This window comes from Cupressus sempervirens, chromosome 10 (assembly GCF_028749045.1).
Source record: "Cupressus sempervirens isolate cs-2001-9-10 chromosome 10, ASM2874904v1, whole genome shotgun sequence".
Lineage (NCBI taxonomy): Eukaryota > Viridiplantae > Streptophyta > Pinopsida > Cupressales > Cupressaceae > Cupressus > Cupressus sempervirens.
Window position 1 is genome coordinate 859,326,834 of NC_143127.1, and position 22,060 is coordinate 859,348,893.

At 41.9% G+C, this 22,060-nt stretch overlaps 1 protein-coding gene across 4 annotated transcripts in view; it reads left to right on the plus strand.

Annotated features, from left to right (window-relative positions):
- Positions 1–21,849, plus strand: part of CBL (cystathionine beta-lyase) — a 247,253-nt gene extending 225,404 nt beyond the window's left edge. For all 4 annotated transcript variants that reach the window (XM_089807761.1, XM_089807759.1, XM_089807760.1 and 1 more), the window contains exons 13-14: positions 21,064–21,170; positions 21,258–21,849. In XM_089807761.1, the coding sequence (XP_089663887.1) occupies positions 21,064–21,170; positions 21,258–21,326 (176 nt within the window). In that variant the 3' untranslated portion in view covers positions 21,327–21,849. The remainder of the gene's footprint in view (positions 1–21,063; positions 21,171–21,257) is intronic.
- The last annotated feature ends 211 nt before the right edge of the window (positions 21,850–22,060 follow it).

Genomic DNA, 22,060 nt, shown 5'->3' on the forward strand with positions numbered 1-22,060 from the left:
TAGAATCTGCATTCTGAGCGTATATGTGAATGGGTCTGCATAGATTTCATATATTCCTTTTCATACCGTCTTTCACAGGGATCTCCATTAAGAGATCTTTTCTCCTTTGCATGAATGCGCGTAGATTATTTAATTTCTTTTCTATCATACACCCTTTCGCATGAATGTGTAAAATATGCTTCCTCACAATGATTTTTGTAGCTTTCCTTTCATCTTAAAATGTGATTTCAGAGTAACATCAGTTCAAATTAAAAAGAAAGTTGCATGGTCCGGGTTCAGGTTTGCTTCCATTCATGCACACAAGAAGCTGATTTTTGGCACATTGTGTTTAACCTAAACACACTTTCCTCTCATTGTTCCATTCATGCAAATCGAGTTTGACTGTAGATCTTATTCATCCCTTCAATACTGTCAATCTCATTATAATATATTTCAACTTTCAAGTGGCTATCTATGATACTGACGTAAACTCTGTGTCCCCTTAGTCATATTGACTAATGTCTATATCATTATTCAAAGTTAATATTGATCATGCCTCTTATGTCCGTTGTCTTCATTGTAATTGATTATTGATTGATATGATGATCACCAGCTAATGATAATCACAATGGTTGCTACAATGACGAATGCTTAATATAAATTGATATATTTACCAAGAGGTTTTCCCTTCTTTTATTGTTTATACTTGTCAGTAAATAGTGGTTACCTATTAGTAATTAAAAATCTTTAATTTGAACTTATTTAATCATATATCTTAAATTAATATGATATATGATTTATAATTAATTATTATTATTGGTATGATTTCTGGATTAGATTGTGTTCAATTTTTTACCATCAATGTTTTGAATCACACTACATGATTCATCATCAGGATGAGAGAGCAAGAGCTGCAAAACCAAGTAGTGTGATTCAAAATGTTGATCGTTACAATTTGAACACAATCTAATCCATAAATCATACCAATAATTTCAATGGATTGTGGGAACCTGACCTCTCTAATTAATTATTATTAATTTATACTTTAATATTATTCTTTATCTATCTACTCTTCTTTCAGAAAAAGGGGACATCACAGAACACCTTCTGAAAGCAGCCTCAAGCTAATACTGTTATGGATTGCTTGTTAAGGAACAACAATTTGAGTAAATCAAATCCAACATTATCGACATTGAGCATGACTTGAAGGATCATCACCCTCTTCATCATGAGCTTATGATTAACTATTTGAATCCCTTTCAGTAGTCATTATACCGAGAGATGTTTTCTCAGTCTCAGCAGGGATGAAATGAATCTGTGCACATAAAAATGACATAGGAAAGAAAAGGAAAGGTCCTCTTATTGTACATGATTCCAGTCATTTGTTCTTGGGTCTACATATGGTGACAGTGAAGTTGTTTTGTATGCTTGATGGCTATGAAGTGGAAGAGACATGGTAGGGGAAGTGCAAAGATTATCTTAGGTAGGAAGGAATTCGTCTCTATATTATGTTATGGATGCATTTTTTATTTTGAAGTCTTAAGCAGTTTGCCACTTCATTGATATCGAAACACTTTCATATATATGAATTTTGTTCTGCCTAATGAAGGCTAGGCATTGGAATTGAGGAAACTAGTGCAATCTTTAAAGAAATAAACTTCAACATTCAAAAGATAGATTATTGAGCTTAGTGGGTCACTTAGTACCGATATGTTCTCACGATGTCATTTTTATCACATGCAAAAATCCTTTGATGGATATGAATACCTTGCACCAAACCTTCCATCATGGCAGAAGCTGGGATAATGCTGGCAAATGTTGTGGAGTTTGGCACTGTTTTCGGTAATAATTGTGAAGTCTTTTGGGAATTGTTAATAATTGATTATGTGTAAAGAAGTGTCCATTACTGACGGAAGTTAGAACACGACAGTTGAGTCACAACCCTTCAGATACTATATGTACATTCTCCTGAACGAGAATAGATATCTTCATAACTCTTGAGAGCATTGTCATATGATGTACCAGAATGAATATCAATGAAATGAGCAGTAAGATTTCCTTAAGCATTGTTTTATGCTTCATTATTTTCATAGTGTGCACTAAACTAGCTTACCCATGACGCTAAACATTTGGCGTCATTGCCAATTGAATCTTGGGAGCAACAAAGTGAATGGAATACAATGGCTAGATGGGAATACCTATTTATGAAAATATCACAACCAATGGAGTGACAGCTTTTTGAAGGCGCACATGCTCTAACAAAGAACTTCCACATTTTGTTTCAGGCGACCATCGAAACATTTGTATGAAGGGAGGATGCACATGTAGAAGTCTGTCGTCGGTAGAAATTGTGCATCGGCCGACAGGTAAAACAGTTTGTAGTGGGTATAATGTACCTGGCCGACCGATACCTTCGGGAAGGTTTGTCGGAAAGTATTTATAACCCCTTCGGGAAGCATTGTAATCATGATTATCTTATCAGGATATCTTATCATCGAAGCATAATGTACTGTTGGTATATGCAAATAATAATAAGAGTTCTGCTATTTGCTGTTCAGTGTTCGTGTCTATTTCCTGTGTGCGTTGCTTAATTAATCCATACGGTAAACATTTGGCGCCGTTGCCCGATGGCCCTGGTACGCAGGCAGGCGGATATGAATTAAATGCCGAATCAGTTGAACAAAGATAAGAGTAAGCTGAAGGAAAAAGATGACATACGCGTTGCGCAGGAAAATTTAATTTTGGCTCAATAGATAGAGCGTCGAATGAGGTTTCAGAAGATTTCCGACGGAACCAAGAGCGCGGAAGGATTGTTCAAGGAGACTCGACAACGGCTTGATTTGGTGGAAGAAGCGAGGGAGGAGTTTTTGAACCTGCATATGCCACGGGAAGAGAATCCTGACGGAAGGAGATCGACTCGCACGGCTCGAAGTGCCGAAGGAGCACGAGCATGGAGTGACCTCTTCGTTCGAGATATACTTCCGGAACGGACAGCTGCGGTTGACAAACCCTCTTCTTCACCAAACAGTGCGGAAGTCCAAAACAGCGCGGAAGCAGAAAACAGCGCGGGTGTGCAGCACAGCGCGAGTGTCCAGAACAACGCGGGTGTACAAAACAGCGCGGGTGTCCAGAACAGCGCGAGTGTTCAGAACAGCGCGGGTGCTCAAAATAGCGCGAGAGTACAAAACAGCGCAGGTACACAACAAAACCCACGACATATAGTGATAATGGCAGGCCCGAAGGAAAAATTGCTTAAATTTGATGGTGATGAAGCAGCTGATCCCATTCGACATTGTAAAACATGTGAAACGATCTGGAGGGCAAATGGTATAACAGATACAAACGAATGGATCTGACAATTTCCTACTACCCTACGGGGTGTTGCCATTGATTGGTTTACTGATGCCGATCCACAAAAATTAAATAGTTGGGATAACATTAAGGAGTTCATCGCAGAATTTCAACTTTTGCATGATGATAATGAAATTGTCGCAGAGATATTCAATACCAAGCAAAAGAAGAATGAAACTGTACGGGTCTTTGCCAGGAGGTTAAAGGACTTAATCAGTAAAATGGAGAATAAGCCAGCAGATGGGCTCCAGAAAAGATTGTTCATTGAAGGCCTTCACCCGAAGCTGTGGAGGAAGATGAAGATCGTGCCACCATCGACATACATTGAAGCGTACAATTGGGCAATGAACCTCGAAAGTGACCAGAAAACAAAGAAAAAGAAGAAGACCAGCTCATCGGATTCAAATAACGATGAGCCTTTAGGAGAAGATAGCAACGACGATGACGAGGGAAGCAGCAAGAAAGTCCGTGCTCTCCAGAAGGACATGATGCGAATGATGAAGGAATTCAAAAACATGAACAAGGAGACTAAGGGTAATGATCTATGGTGCACGGAGTGTAAGAAAGAAGGCCATACGAAGGGATCCTGCCTGAAAGAGCAATTTTGTGAAATCTGCTAGATCCTCGGACACTCAGTAAAGGAATGCCCTTTCAATTTAAAAACAAGGACACCACAGCAAGTGTTCCTGTCACAGGAGGCATCCCCGTCAGGCGGGAACGGGAACACCAGTACGGAAGGTGCCACATCAAGTGGATACAGAAACAACCGGCGCGGTCCAAACAACAACAGCAATAACCACAATGGTGGCAACAACAACAATGGAGGAAGGAGTCGAATTTAGTACGATGCGAATGGTCGGCCAATTGTTCAATGCCGCGCATGCAATCTGTGGGGTCACTTCGCCCGGGAGTGCACAACGACAGACACACCGAAGCTGCTATGCCGTTGGTGTGGACCTGGAGATCATGATGATACTAAGTGCCCGAAGTCTGGCATAAACTTGATTACCGTAGGGACAGACGAGGAAGAAGTTCTGGCAATCACTCGGAAGCAGGCGAAGTTATACCCTGACCCAGCAGAAGAAAAAAAGAGACTGGAGAAAGCAAGGGCAGAGATCCAGAAAGTAACACAGGCAGAAACAACACACTTGAAGGACATGCCGAGTACTTCCGTCTGGAACTGTGCAAAACAGAACATTGTACGGCAAATATTACAAGCTGAGATACCCGTTAGGATAAATGATCTGTTGCTCACAATGCCTCAACTCCGTACGGCCCTCACAAATATAGTCCCAAGTGCTAAGCAACCCATAGAGCACGACAACGACAAACAGGGGGGTACAAGTGCAGAAGATCCGATGTTGTTAGCTCTTTCCTCTAGACGCTATCCGGCGGTTGTTGAAATGGGCATTCTCGGGACTGTACTAACGGACACGATCGTCGACGGAGGATCCGGTGTCAATGTGCTACCAGAGGATACTTGGAAGAAGTTGGGCCGGCTGACATTATGGCCACCTACCTTCAAGTTGCTAACGGCCGATCAACATGGATCAAGCCATTGGGAATACTCACAGCGCAACCAGTGACAATCGAAACACAACCATTCCTGTTGGACTTCGTTGTGATTCCCCTCAAGTGGAAGGGGTACGATGCTATTTTGGGTCGGGGGTGGCTAATACAAGCAAAAGCAAAGCATGATTGGAAGAAAAATACTTTATCACTCGAAAGCAAAGGCCGAAAGTATGTCATTGACCTGCACACTCAGATGGTCGGGGACGAAGCCCTCTCGTCAGATTCTGAGGGAGAAGAGGATGACAAGGGGCAAATTATGGAACCGGATCAGGAGGGAGTTTTACGACTAGAAGGAGACGACGATTTAGATTCAGTAAATGGTTTGTACCATTGGCAGATAGAGGATTATGAATTGTTTCCAACCTGCAACGTACTGACAATAGAAGAAAACAATACCGATGCCTTTCCAAAGGAATTCACTGAAATAAAGGAAGGGGATGCGTCACTCGATGTGACCCCGGCACATCAGTTCACTAAAGAAGAACCCATCAAATATAATGAAGTCGCGTTGCAGACCATGAATTTGGGGGATGAAGCAGAACCACGAAACATACTGGTAGGGGACAATTGGGACCCAGTACTAAAGGCAGCAGCCTTCAAGATATTTTTAGAATATAAGGATGTCTTTGCATGGACGTACAAGGACCTGAAGGGCGTACCACCTGAATTATGTGTGCACCGCATTCCATTAATCGAAGGAGCACTACCCGTACAGAAAAGGCCCTACAAAATGAACAAAAATTATGCGGCTCGGGTTACGGAAGAAATCAATCGGATGCTAGAAGCCAGAATTATTTTCAAGGTACAGACCAGTGAATGGGTATCTCCGATCGTGATTTCCCTGAAGGACTCCATTCAAATCCGAATATGTGTTGATTTCCGATGCTTGAATGCAGTCACCATCAAGGATCCGTTCCCGATCCCATTCACGGATAGCATCCTCGAGGAGGTGGCGGAACATGAGATCTACTCATTTATGGATGGTTTTTCGGCTACAATCAGATCTCAATCGCAGAAGAGGATAAACTGAAGACGACATTTGTCGTAGAAGATGGGGTCTATGCCTATAATCGGATGCCGTTTGGCCTGTGCAATGCGCCTGCAACATTTCAGCGGATCATACTACACATCTTTGACAAGATGTCCGTCGGCAACTTCAAGGCATTTTTGGATGATTGGTCAGTATTCAGTACGGAGGACAAACATCTGGCAGCCTTACGTGAGTGTATGGAAAGGTGCCGCCGTGTGCGTTTGGCCCTCAACCCGAAGAAGTGCAGGTTTATGGTTCCACACGGAAGGTTGCTCGGACACAGTCTGTAAGGAAGGACTGAAGACAGATCCGAACAAATTGCGAGTCATATTGGAGATGCAGCCGTCCACCAATGTGACAGAGGTAAAATCTTTCTTTGGGCATATAGGATATTACAGGCGTTTTATCAAGAATTTTGCAAAGATAGCCTATCCGTTGGATAGGTTAACTTCCAAGACAGAATCGTTCCGATGGGACAAGGAACAGGATGAAGCATTTGAAGAACTCAAGGTACGTCTGGCTATAGCACCTATTTTAGCATACCCTGATTGGCAGAAGGAGTTTCACGTCCATGTGGATGCATCAAACTATGCGATCGGAGCGACTCTCGCACAGACGAAAAGCCACGGGTTGGATCATCCGATCTACTTCGCCAGCCGTTTGTTATCAAAAGCTGAACAAAATTATAGTACAACTGAACGGGAAGCATTGGGGATGGTCTATGCTGTGCAGAAATTTCAACATTACTTGTTGGCCACTCCATTTGTGTTCTATGTTGATCATCAGGCCCTGTTGTATATGATCAACAAACCAATCATTCAAGGAAGAATCAGCCGATGGTTACTCCTATTGCAGGAGTTTACTTTCAAGATTATTGTATGGCCAGGAAAGAAATATGTAAGCGCGGATCATTTATCACGTATCAGAATAGGAGAACCGGCAGACGGTGTAAATGATGACTTTCCTGATGCACAGCTGTTTCAGATTGCTGCACTACCAGAATGGTATACAAGCATTGGCGAATACTTGTCAACAGGACAGTTTCCAAATACCATGCCACCGAATGAAAAACGGAAGTTGGTGATACGGAGTGGAACATTCCAGCTGATTAATGGATTGTTGTATAAAATGGGACCCGATCAAATCTTGCGGCGTTGTATCCTGAAGGAAGAAATTCCACGGGTACTAAAGGAAGCGCATGAAGGGCCGGCAGGACACATGGGCCCGGACACAACTGCACGAAAAATACTACTAGTAGGATTATGGTGGCCAACAGTATACAATGATGCCAGGGAATGGGTTGTTGCATGCGATACATGTCAGCGTGCGGGAAAACCCTTGAAAAGAGATTTCATGCCTTTGAATCCTTCTCATGCTCAGGAGCTTTTTGAACGATGGGGTTTGGATTTCATAGGACCCTTGAAGCTGAGCCGAACCAGAAGATGCCGATACATTGTGGTTGCCACAGAGTACTTGACTAAATGGGTGGAGGCGCGTGCACTACCGGACAACTCAGCGGTAAGTACAACACAATTTATTTATGAGCAAATTATTACTAGGTACGGCATTCCATTACAATTAACAAGCGATAGAGGAGGCCATTTTGTAAACCATGTGATCCGACTGCTCACCACGGAATTCAAAATTTACCATTTGCTGTCAAGTCCGTACTACCCAAGGGCAAACGGACAGGCCGAAGCTACCAACAAAATCCTTGTATCAATTAGATACAAATCCTGCGTCGTCGAAGGGGAGGATTGGGAAGAGAAATTACCTTCTGCTCTGTGGGCTTACCGTACGGCATACAAAGTCACAACAGGACACACGCCGTTTCAACTGATGTTTGGACAGGAGGCCGTAGTACCAATGGAATTTATGATACCAAGCTTGCGGATAGCACTAGAAAACAAGTTGGGCGACATGGAAAGCTTAAGGGAGCGGCTGTATAAACTAAACAAGTTAGAGGAGAAGCGATTATTAGCATAGTGGGCAACTGAAGTAACGTAGAATAGGCGAAAGGCATGGCACGATAAGCACCTGAAGCTAAACAGGTTTCAGCCTGGACAGTGGGTATTAAAGTACGACGGCCGGAATGAGATCAAACCGGGCAAGTTCAAGGTTAAGTGGGTCGGCCCGTATCAGATTCGGGAAGTAGGGGACAATGGAGCAATCAAATTATGGACTTTGGATGGACACGAAGTGCCTCAGGCGGTGAATGGGTCGAAGTTGAAGATATATCATGAGCGGAAGACTTCTGCGACAGAAAAAAGGCACACTGACTTGTAAAATTAAAAAAAAAATTGACAAAAAAAAAAAAAAAAAAAAATTAAAAAAAAAAAAAGTAAAGCACTGTACGGTTTTCCAGCCGTACGGATTTCTTTAAGTGGAGTACGGTTTCTGGAGGCACCGTACGGTTTTTGAAAGCACCATATAGTTTTTAAGAAGCACCGTACAGTTTCATATTAATCACCGTACGGGTTTTATATTTGAAGTGGCATTGTAGTACAGGTTGTTTAAAAACTGTAAGGATTTTAGGTTGAAGTACGGATTCCATGGCTGTGGTACGGTTTTTAAAGAAGAAGAAGCCTCAAAAGATTAACAAACGGAACTTGGAGCCAAAAAAGTTGTAATTTCCATTGTACGGATTTTCAAAGACCAGGTGGGAGAAGGGCCAAGTTATAATATGCAACTTGCAGGGCACTGTACGGCTTGATAAAAACATTAACCATACTGAAGGCTTCCAACATTTCAAGTGTACGGCTTTCCTTGATAATTTTGTGTGTACGGAGATCTCCATTAAGTGTACAAGTTTTTGAGCAGTATGGACTCCATCAGAAATGCATCCCTGTGGTATACGGATTTCAAAAAGAGTGGAACTGAAGGCAATGTACGGATTTTCCTGGAGCCTTGAGCAATACAGATTTTAATAGGCGATGTACGGATTTTGAAACAGTAATGCAACATACTGTACGGATTCTGCAGTTTTCTTAGGCGTGCAACGAATGCAACCACTGTACGGATTTGATCTGTGCTGGCTGAACGGATGCATGAATTCATGACTCTCCAGCACAAGACTTTCTATATGCCTCATTACGCCATTGGTCTATTCTTGGATGCTGTAGCACGGGTGATTCCAACGGAGGAGATTGAGGCACAGCCTGGACCACTGGCTCTAGGAGAACCTCCTATCATGCAATGGAAGCACTTGGACACAATCTCTGGGCAGAAGGGTTCAGCAGGTCAAAAGAGGCCTCGGATGGACATGGCAGATGATACTGACAACGGTTGACAGGAGACATCTTATGAGCAGGATAGTGTGGAGGAAGAAGAAGGCGAGGGCGAGGATAATGAAGCGGTTCAGATTGTCACAGCTACCCCCTTGCTATTTTCGCGTACTATGGTTCCTATGACTTCCAAGTTGTTACCTCGAGGCCTACACATGGCTCACATTCCAGGATTTGGGCAGACTCGGCAACCGATATTGATGACTGGAGGATCCCACCAGGCAGTCACACTAGCCGCACCATGGCAACATGGGGTATGACCTCCTGTCCGGCCGGGGGTAGGATTTACGGTCGGCTTTGCCCACCTGGCCGCACCCGTCAACCGAGAGACTTCTACAGCTCCTGAAGCACTTCCGGTAGCAGCACCCGTGGCGTCTGCCATAAGTTAGCCAACAACAGTTGTTACAGTAGCACAGTCAGCAGAAGCTCAGGCACTTCCAGTAGAGAACGTACCAGACGGAGGAGTACAAGAGTGTACGGACCTAGCGCAACCAGAGGTCATGGATAGAGCCAGTGTTTTTCTGAGGCAGCAGTTTCGACTCGTCCCTGACAAGTGTGGCCTGTTCATTCAGTCCCCCAGCTATTCCAGAGTAGCACCTGTACCAGAGCCTCAGTCTCAGGAGGAGGGAGTGCCACATGCCGTGATTGCGCCGACAGCAGGGGAGGCGGCACCAGATGTGGGCATGGCTCCCGCTGATGAGGAGGACAATAGTGATCCCGAATGGTCATTCGAGGACTTCGCCAAGGAGGATTACAGGTCGGATGAGGACAGGTGCAGGGACTACCTCAGGACTATGAAGTCTGCATTAAAGAAGGGGCATGATGTGGCGATTCAGGCTCTCACTCGGTGAAGGGAGTGGCATTTGATTCGCGCGTATATTCGTGGGATTTGTCCTAAGCGATTTCAAACTTGCTTTCTTGATAGAGGTTGGCCGGCAGTTGAGACACCAGAAATGTTGGCAGATTGGGCCACTGAGCCAGAGTTGGGACCGAGTGACACTCCGATGATGAAGTTGGCACATGAGATCGTGGGATTGTACAAAGAGGTTTACTATGCGCGGCAGCGCGCGGAGGCAGATAGGGCAGCAGACAGTGTTGCAGCTCAGAGGTCTCTAGCGGTTGAAAAGGAGGCAAGAGAAAAGTTAGCCACTGATTTGGCCGACAAGCAGGCAGCATGGGCAGCAGAGCGGGCAAAACTATTGAAGGATATGGCAGCAGTGGTACAGGAGAAGGACGCAGCTATCCGGGATAAAGATGCAGCAGTGCATGAGTTACAATTGGCCAAGAGACAGGCTATGGATGCTGCACTTCTACTGAAGGAGGCTGTAGAAGTTAATTCACAGATTCAGACAGATATGTGCATCCAGACTGACCAGGTGTATGAGTTGCGTCGTCAACAACACTCTTCTAGGGAACCCTCCTCTCTAGTATTTTTTTTCTTGATTGTGGGTTGTCTCCTAATTTTGCTAGTCGTCAGGAGACGACTTTTCTTTTTGGGGGGGATGATGTCGTCGATAGAAATTGTGCATCGGCCGACGGGTCCCTTCGGTAGAAGTCTTGTTATGTAGCCGACGGGTAAAACAGTTTGTAGCGGGTATAATGTACCTGGCCGACCGATACCTTTGGAAAGGTTCGTCGAAAAGTATTTATAACCCCTTCGGGAAGCATTGTAATCATGATTATCTTATCAGGATATCTTATCATCGAAGCATAATGTACTGTTGGTATATGCGAATAATAATAAGAGTTCTGCTATTTGTTGTTCGGTGTTCGTGTCTATTTCCTGTGTGCGTTGCTTAATTAATCCATACGGTAAACAAAGTCATTGAAGATATAGTGTGGGACGCGATGAACTTGAGCCCCACGACAACAAGGCAATTTTGCTGAGAGCAACCATCAGGACGAAGAAGAATGCAATGAAACCCAACGAAGAACAAACTCATGAATTGTAAACACTCGAGAAGGGAATATAAAAGGACACTTGTAAATCTGTAATAAAAGTGTTTTGTTTCATTATGATGTTTGTTTGAATCGATGCCCAACTTATTAAATAAGGATAGAAATGGGAAGGAGCAAATAGATGCCTTGCAAGCCATGCACCAAGCTTTAATTCTCGCATAAAAAGTCGGGTAGAGATAGAGGTTAAGGCAACTCGTTGAGGGACAAACATTGAATGGTTGTCTGAAGGGGACCACGAAGGTGTCACGTAGGGTGACCACATGGGTGCCACGGGAGGTGTAGTAATCGAAGGGTAACTCTATGGTTTGCCAGAACATTGATGAGTAAGAAGTAATGAGGAGTTTCTTGAGGAGACACCATTGAGGCTGAATTTGATCGAGGAAATGCTAGATCAATTCATACATCTATCTTGCACCTCGTGAACTGGAGAAACCCAAGGCAAGGGTGACGTAAGGGAAACCTGAGATGAAGGGAGAGAAAAGATGAGGGAAGAGGACACTGAGGCAAGGAGTGTTGGAGTGACACTGCACACTTGTCAATGTTACCCGCTGAGATCCAACCCTTACCAGTTTAGTAACATGACCAATTGGTACATGACAAACGACAGGAGGAAACATGTCCCAAAAACAAAAATTGCCAAAATTCATTGGTGACGGGAAGGAGGATCTTGTCAATCACTGTCGTATGTGTGAAATCATCTGGACGATGAATTGAGTTTCAGATAAAGACGAGTGGGTCCAACAATTTCCAACGACGCTTTGAGTTGCGGTTGATTTGTACTTAGACATGGATAAGGCAAAGGTAAGTTCATGGGACGATCTACAAAAGGAGTTCCAAGTGGAATTCAAACTACTTAGGATGAGAACAAAGTTGTAGAAGAAATATACAGCTTGAAGTAGGGGAAGAAAGAAATTGTATGCGCATATAACTGAAGGCTCAAAGAGTTACTTGGGAGAATGACAACTCCGCTGATTGACAAATTGAAGAAAAGATGGTTCGTTGAGGGATTAAATTTCTCTCTTCGGAAGAAAATAAAAATAATCGCGATCATCGTATACAAATGTCTACGATAGAGCCATGAACTTGGAAAGTGAAGGCAAGACATTGAAGAAGAAAGAGAAGAAAAGCAAGTCCTCATCCGAAAGTGATGAATCATCGGGAGAGGAGAGCAGTAGTGAAGTTGAAGATGAATCCAATAAGAAAGTACAAGCCCTTTAGAAAGACATGGAGCATATGATGTGCAAATTTAAAACAATGAAGGGAAGTGCGGGACAAAGTGACAAAGGAGAGATGTGGTGCATGAAGTGCAAGGTAAGCAGCCACACAATGGGGTAATGGCTGAAGAAATCATTGTGTGACATCTGCCGAGTGATGGATCACTCCACTAAAATTGACCATATAACTTGAAGACAAGGGACCAATAGGTGCTCTTCACATAGCAGCAACCGTTTACCTCTAGGACAGCCAACTCTAATCAACAGACGAATAGCAATGCATCATCTAGCGGGTTCCAAAACAACTAGTACGAAGGGAGAGGAGGTAATGACAAAAGAAGCTGAATACAATACAATTTAAGGGACGACTGATGATTCAGTGTCAAGCGTGCAACCAGTGGGGCCACTTCATCTGAGAATCTGAGATTGTTCAAAGAGCGACACACCACAAAAGCTATGTTGATGGTGTGGTCTCAGAGACCATGAAGATGCAAACTGTTCGAAGCTTAGCGTAAACTTACCCAATATTGAAGAAGAGAAGGTACCCATTGTCGCCTGAAACCAGGCGAAACAAGCGATGTATCCTGATCCCCATACATAGAAACAGAGGGTACAAGAAGCAAAAGAACAGAGAGAGAAGGCCGTGAAAGTAAGGAAGGATACACATGTGGCCGCAAGTACCTTTGGGTGGACAAAGGCTAAAAACAACATACTACGACAGATGTTACAAATGGAGGTACTAATCAAAATTCAAGACCTCCTCTAGACTATGCCTCAACTGAAGATGACACTATTGAATACCTGCATCGTACAACTGAGCATGACTTCTCAAACCAATACTGTAGAACAGACATGCATTCTGGGAGGGTCGATAGTGGACCCCATGTTACTGGTAATAAACAATGGTCGCACCCAATTGTAGTCGAAATAGGCATTCTAGGAACAGTTCTCACAAATACCATAGTTGACCGTGGGTCAAGGGTAAATGTCCTACTGGAAGAGACATAGAAGAAACTCAAAAAGCCTACCCTGTGGCCGCCCACCTTCAACTTAGTAGGTGCAGACCAAAAGGGAATAAAACCCCTCGGAACACTAATGGCTCAACAAGTAACCATCGGAACTAACCCATTTGTGTTGGACTTTGTCGTGATCCCACTGAAGAAGAAGGGGTGTGATGTTATTCTTAGTTGGTGACAGCGAGGGTAAACCATAACTGAAAGAAAAATACCCTATATATGGAAAGTGGAAGAAGGAAGTTTGTGGTTGACTTCCGTACATAGATGGTGAATGAGTAGATTACCCCGTCTTCGGAATTTGAGTCTGAAGGAGAGCTTGGGGGAATAGGTGAAGGGAGAAACCAAATGGAACCCAACGAGGAAGGGTTGCTAGATTTGGAAGAATGCTCAGAGGATGATGTTAGTTCAATGAACGGACTCTTCCATTGGCAAATGGAGGACTACGAGCTTTTCCATAGTTATATGTTGGGAGTGGAGGGAATAAAACAAAGTGAAGAGAAGGATGTATTCCTGCCGGAGTATGAGGAATATAGAGAAAGGGAAGCCTGTGTGAAAAATGCCTTGCCCACAAATTTGACACCCAAAGGCCAATCAAGTACGAAGAATCGTCCATACAAGTTGCTAGTCTCGGAGATGAAGAAAACCCAAGCAACATATTAGTTGGGGATGATTTGGATACTATGTTGAAAGTGACAATGTTCAAAATATTCATGGAATATAAGGACATATTTGCTTGGGCTTACAAGGACCTTAAGGGCGTATTTTCAGAGATGTGTGTGCATCGTATACCCTTATACCTATATGGAAAAGGTTGTACAAGATGAATAAAAATTACGCCACCAAAGTAGATGAGGAGATTCAACGCATGCTAGAGACAAGCATTATCTGTAGGATTCAGACAAATGAATGGGTATCACGCATTGCAATATCATTGAAGGAGGCAAACCAGATCAAAATCTATCTCGACATCGGATGTTTGAATGTTGTCGCTATAGAGGATCCCTTCCCTATCCCATTTCCGAACACGATTCTTGAAGTTGTTGCTGGTCACGAGATGTATTCATTCATGGATGGGTTCTCTAGCTATAACCATATATTAATTACAGATAAAGACAAGTTGAAAACCACGTTCGTGGTAGAGGACAAAGTTTACACATATAACCAGATGCCCTTTGGGTTATGCAATGTGCCAACAACCTTCTAGAGAATAATTCTCCACATTTGTGATAAAATGTCCATGGGGAACTTTCAAGCATTTCTGGACAATTGTTCTATTTTCAATGGGAAACACACATTCCTGGCGGCACTAGGAGAGTGTATGGAAAGATGCCAATGAGCTAGGTTAGCACTTAACATGAAGAAGTGCAGATTAATGGTCCCTCAGGGCAAGCTTTTGGGGCACATCGTGTGTAAGACGGGATTAAAGACCGATCCTAACAAGGTATGCATGATAGTTGAGATGGAAGCCCCAACTGATGTCAGCACAGTTAAATCCTTTCTAGGGTACATCGGCTATTACAAACAATTCATAATGAATTTCGCCCAAGTTTCCTTCCCCCTTAATAGGCTAACATGAAAAGGGAACCTTATATTTGGAATATGAAGCAAGAAATTTCTTTTGGCGAATTGAAGACCAAGCTATTAGGGGCACTGATCCTGGCATATCCCAACTGGGATAAGGAATTTCACATGCATGTGGACACGTCCAACTTTGCAATTAGTGCAATGCTCGCATAGACAAGAGATTATGGCTTGGACCATCCTATTTATTTCGCCAACAAACTATTGTCCAGGGCTGAGAGGAACTATAGCATGACAGAGCTGGAAGCTCTAGGAATGGTGTACGCAGTGCAAAAGTTCAGATACTATCTATTGGCAATGTCATTCACGTTTTACGTAGACCATCAGGCATTGATGTACTTGGTGAACAAACCTAGCATACAAGGGAGGGTGAGCAAGTGATTGTCGCTATTCCATGAGTTCACTTTCACCATTATTGTGAGGTTGGGGAAGACCCATGTCATTGCGGACCAACTTTCTTGGATCGAGTTGGGAGAGCCAACTGAAGGAATCAATGATAACTTCCCTAATGCACATTTATTTCGTATTGCTATCCTTCTGGGGTGGTATAAAAGTATTGGCGAATATCTACCAACTTCATAGTTTCTGAGGGAGTAGCCGCCAGGCGAGCGACGAAAACTTGTACTGAGAAGCAAAACATTCCAACTAATCAATCGATTCCTGTATAAAATTGGCCCATACCAAGTGTTGCGAAGGTGTGTGATGGAAAATGAAATGCACATTGTTCTACAGGAAGGCCATGAAGGTTTGACGAGGGGAGATATGGGACCTAACATGACAATACAGAAGGTTCTCCTAGCAAGACTATGGTGGCCTGCATTGTACAATGATGTCAGGGAGTGGGTGGTCAATTGTGACACTTATCAACGAGTGGGAAAACCCTTTAAAGAAGATTTCATGCTTGAGTGTTTCTATGGCCTAATTGACATTTTTTTGATGTATTTTGTCAAATAGTTATCTTATTTTTGTATTCTTCCACATACAACATCTTGTGAAGTTCGTTGAAAGTGCAAACTGGAAATGAACAGAACAAGCAAAAGAAAAGAGAAACGCAAACAAACGATTTATCGTGGTTCACCACAAATTGTGGCTACGTCCACACTGCAGGGAAGATCTCTATTAATGTAAATATATGAACTTTACATCACAGCTGTAGCTTCAGCTCTTCGAATACAATTGACAATGAACAACCTCCAAACATATTTATAAAGTCTCAAAGAAAGTGAAGAGACAAACAATTTGGAGGGAACAATAATAAAATGTGCATAATAAAAAAGGTGACCGTTGGGCTTCACATATGCACCCAACAAACCCCCACTTGAAGTCCAACAGTGGTAATGTATGAGTCTCCCCTGAATTCCACTACTGTTATTTCTTTACAACACCAAGAGAAGTTCGATAGAACTCGAACTTCTCTCGTGGAACAACCTTGGTTAATGCATTAGTTGGATTTTCCTTGGTATTAATCTTCAAGACTTGAAGTTTTCCCTCTTCAAGTTTACTTCGAATGAAATGATAGCAAACCTCAATATGCTTGGTCCTGCTATGAAACACTGCATTTTTAGCTAAGTCAATAGCACTTTTGCTATCACAATGCAACGCTGAACCTTGTTGAGGACAATCAAAGTCACCAAACAGACGTTGCAATCAAATCAACTCTTTTGCTCCTTCAGTGAGAGCAATGTATTGAGCCTCAGTAGTGGAAAGTGAGACCACTTGTTGTAACTTTGATGCCCAACTGATCGCTGCTCCAGCAAATGTAAAGACATAACCAGTAGTAGATCTTCTATTGTCTAAATTTCCAACCATATCTGAATCCGTATAACCTCTGAGTGAAGTGTCTTTGCCACCAAAACACAGTACAAAATCAGAAGTGCCCTTAAGATATCTCAAGATCCACTTTACCGCATCCCAATGTTGTTTACCCGGATTGCTCATGAACCTGCTGACAACCCCCACTGCTTGGGCAATATCCGGACGAGTGCAAACCATTGCATACATAAGGCTATCGACTGTTGAAGAATAAGGGACGGTCTTCATGTAGTCTTGTTCTTCTTGTGTCTTGGGACACATGGCTAAAGACAATTTGAAATGATCAGCGAGAGGAGTGCTGACCGGTTTGGCATCTGCCATGCCAAATCTTTCGAGTACCTTAAGAACATAGTGTTCTTGAGAAAGCTTTATTTCCTTCTTGTGTCTATCACGGATAATGTCCATGCCAAGTATCCGTTTCGCTGCCCCTAAATCTTTCATGGCAAACCTTTCTAACATTTTTGCTTTCAATTCTGAAATCAGCTTCATAGATGAACCGGTGACAAGCATGTCATCAACATAGAGAAGTAAAAGAATAAAGGAACCATCAGGTAACTTGTTGTAATAGACAAATGGATCAGATTCACACCGAATGAAATTATGTTCAGTCATAAATCAATTGAACTTGAGGTACCACTGCATCGGAGCTTGCTTGAGACCATACAAGCTCTTCCTCAATCTGCAATATAAGTTTTCTTTATCATGTTTAATAAAACTTTCGGGCTGCATCATGTAAATTTCTTCATTCAGATCACCATGGAGAAATGCGGTTTTGACATCCAGCTGCTCAAGTTCAAGATCATGAGCAGCAACTAAACCAAGAATAGCCCGGATCGTAATCATTTTGACCACAGGAGAAAAGATCTCATTGAAGTCTATGCCCTTTTGCTGATCAAAACCTTTAACAACCAGCCTGGCTTTATACCGCTTCTAATTTTTACCTTCATCTTTTAGTCGATAAATCCATCGATTTTTGAGAGCTTTCCGATTTGGTGGCAAAGGAACCAAATCCCAAGTATTATTTTGCATTAGAGAATCCATCTCTTCCTGCATCGCTGCCTCTCATTTGTGAGAATCCGATGCTTTGCGAGCTTCTTTGAAGCTAGTTGGTTCTACTTGGTCTGAAAGCAAGAGCTCCGGCTCTGCTTCTTCGGAGTATAGGAGTTAAAAATCAGAGAATCGGGCAGGAAGCCTTCTTTGTTTTGTAGATTTCCTCCATCCTTGAACATCCTCATTATGACCAGTATGGTCCTTTTCTTTATCCAGAGAATTTTGTGTTTGGCATTCAAACTCACTGCCTTTCGAAGATGTGTAAGAACTCCTCTTAGAATTTGAATGAACAGTCTCCATATTGGAATTGCTCCTGTGAGAGTGACTATGCTCACTTGGAAAATGAGTCCTAACTTCATGCTGACTCAAGGGTGGGCTTAACTCATAATGCGAGTTATTCAATTCTCCTCCAAGTCTAATAGTATTATCACTTGACTCAGGAATTGTATTATAAACGGGAACCTACGGCTGAGTATTATAAAAAACTTGATCAGAGGGACCTGAGCAATTGTTACCGAAGCATTCACCCTTGTTTCTGCCAAGAACAGTCCTCATGTTGTTGGAGAAAGATGTATCGGGCTCTGTTATTAGACCCACGTGGGGGCAAAGATTACTATGGACATTTTCTTGAACTTTTGAATCATTTTTATCAATGATTTCAACCCTCGGCACTACTGCAGGAACACGCTGGTTGCTAATGCATTGTGAATCCCCTGCGTGACCTGTGGAGAAGGTCAATGATCCACCATGAGGGAGAGAAGGATGCCCGCAGCCAAGTTTGTCAATGTTTTGAAAATTCATGCTTCCATCGGTGGCACTTTCCTGTGCATGACCAGTCAACATTCGATGGTGATGAGATTCATGCTAAGTCATGGGAGAACTTGGTCCAGCGTGAGGAGAATTATCACATGCGAATCTAATGACTGTATTATCTGATGCTAAACCATCAGATTCATGGTCTTCCTGAGCCATGTAGTGAGGAGTGAAACCACGGCATTCACCCTTGTTGCTGCGGAAATTGGAACCATTATTATGAATGTTCTGTTGAGCAAGTAATGACTTGTCCCTGTCTGTGGTAGATATATCCCTATCCTTTTTCACGTGACCACTTCTGCCACAAAACCAGCATTCTCCTCCTTTCCTTTCCCTTGACTTTGAGCGCCTAGCTGTTTTTGATCTTCTATGATGATTGTTCCTTCCTCTATTTTGGCTTCTTCCTCTATTTTCGGTGCTGACCGCTGTCAAGGCTTCATCGGATGAGGATTCCTTATTGCTTCTCCACATATCCTCACTAAGTAGAGTTGCCATAACTTCATCATAGACCAACTTCTTGTTTGAGAAGTTAGAAGTACTAACTGCTGTAACAACGGGATCCTAGCTGTCCGGTAATGAACACAACAAGATGATAGCTTTAGATTCATCATCTTGTGTCATGCCAATGGAGGTTGCTTGGCATAGCAAGGTGTTCAAATCATATATATGATTCGACATCGTAGTCCCATCTTTCATTTTCAATTTGTAGAGCTTCTTCATAATAAATATTTTATTTGCAGCTGAGGCCGTTTCGTACATAGTTTGAAGTTTATCCCAAACTTCCTTTGTCGAAGATTCATTGTGAACATTGAATAAAACATTCTGTGATAAAGAAAGAAATATTGTTGCCTTTGCTTTATCATCAGTTTTAACCCAATCTTCATCCATCATTGCAGCCGGTTTGTTTGCCTTTACATCAATTGCTACTGCCAAGTCTTGCTTGACTAACAATGAACGCATCTGAACTTTCCACAAACTGAAATTCTGTCCCGAGAATTTCTGCACTCGCAAATCTTCCATGACTTCGGATTTTCAAACACCAAAATCAATTCCAGTGTCTATGCCAAGCTCTGATACCAATTGTGAAGTTTGCTGAAAGTGCAAACTGGAAATGAACAGAACAAGCAAAAGAAAAGAAAAACGCAAACACACGATTTATCGTGGTTCACCACAAATTGTGGCTACGTCCACACTGCAGGGAAGATCTCTATTAATGTAAATATTTGAACTTTACATCACAGCTGTAGCTTCAGCTCTTCAAATACAATTGACAATAAACAACCTCCAAACATATTTATAAAGTCTCAAAGAAAGTGAAGAGACAAACAATTTGGAGGGAACAATAATAAAATGTGCATAATAAAAAAGGTGACTGTTGGGCTTCACATATGCACCCAACACATCTGATAAAAATCCACCTTCAATTACACTTTGATGGGTGTCCATATCCGAAGCCGAAGATTTCATTTAGGCACAGGCTAGGAGTAGAGTAGCAAAGGTGAAGTGATCTAGTCAGACACTTGTTTGCAGTTGGGTAAAAGGAACCAATGACTCATTAAGCTACTCATGTCTCTGGTAAGCTAAAATGATGGTATTCCAGGATATGTTGCCTGTTATTTCATGCCATCAAATATTTTACAGCTATCAACCAAACTCCCACACTTCACATACCTGCTAATGAGCTTATTTTGTAAAGATATGTATGAACCAAATGCAAATCTACTTGCTTCAATTAGAGATTGGATTCGTTGACCAAGCTGCAAAAACACATTCTTGGCATATTAGGTATTCAATAGTGGATGAAATGCATCACAAACAGAACAACTATAAGTTGATCTGTCGGAATATAGAAAATCAGGGTTTTTATAATTTTATTATATTTTATTATACATATAAATTATATATACTAAAAGGTATTGTAGTTTAGGCACCTATTATATTTTAGCATGAATATGATTAAATATAGCACACCTCAAGAAAGATCTCTCAGCATGTTATATATATAAGCTAGTTAGTATCAAGGTCAGAGAATATGTTAGAGACATCCAAATCTACAAACATATGTATGCTATATTCATAGTGCATCATAATGTACAGATTTTTTTGCAACTCCATGGCAATCCCATGTAGTGACGAATATTGACACTGGTTGAATAAGAGGACCCCAAAATCCTTGTCCGAAAGGTTACAATTCAAATATTTTTCTGTCTTTTCGTTCTTGATCATATCAACCATCAGTAGAGAGACTTGGGTCTGACATTTTAGGTACTATTTACATTGTAGACTTGATTTCTGTATTAGAATCCAACAGATTTCATCATTATGGAATATTTGTTTCCATTGAACAGAGCAATGATTTTTGACAGGTTCAAATCATTTTTGCTTTTGCTTTTGTGGTGCAGGAAGTGTGAAGTCCCTTATCAGTTTGCCATGTTTCATGTCACATGCAAGCATACCTTCTGAAGTGCGCAAATCCCGTGGATTAAGTGAAGATCTAATACGAATATCAGTAAGTGTTCCACTCTTATGGTTATTTGTGGTTAGAGTCCAGATACTATTATTGGTGTCAAGACTGATGATATTTTTAAACAAGCAGGTGGGAATTGAGGACGTGGAAGATCTGATTGCTGATTTAGACCAGGCTATCAACTCAGCAGTTGTCTGATAGTGATAGATCGACCCTTGCGGAAATAATTTATAGAACATTTGAGTTTGACCTTAATGGCAGTTTATGTGCCAATTTGTGATAAAATGTTTCCAAAATGCAGTGCACTATGGTCAACTTCCATTTTCTTCAGCTACTTCTTCTGGGAACAGTGTACAGAAGATTTGAGTCTTTCACCTCTTAAAGAAATTAATATAAATTTATGTGCCAATTTGCTATGATGCATTTGTGATGTGCTGGAATCCATGAAAACTTCATACTCGCCTATTTCAAAATGCAATCGCAGATTTGAAAGAATGTTATTTTTAAGATCTTTTGTGGGTACTGTATATTAGAGATAAAAAAATGTATGGTTCGTAGATGCAACTGATCATTTACCTCTAATTTGTGGCAAACCCAGGGAATGAAACATGGCAAGATTGTTATTTTACTAGACAAGTGTAAAGATATAAGGAATCTCCAGTATGGCACGATCTTTTTGTAAAGTGCAGATTGTAAAATAATTTTATGATGGATTTTATTCTTCCCTGTTGAGAAAAAATGTGATAGTATATATAATATTACAAAATGAAAAAATGTTAATAGGCATCCATTTTATAAGAAAACAATATTCTACCTGAGCAGTTGGGTCTGAGTATAGAAATGGGTTCCTGGTTATTTAAGTACTCGCTTTTTGATGGAACTCTTAATAGGAATGTAACATGAGACTGTTGAAAGGAAAGCTAAGGCAGTAA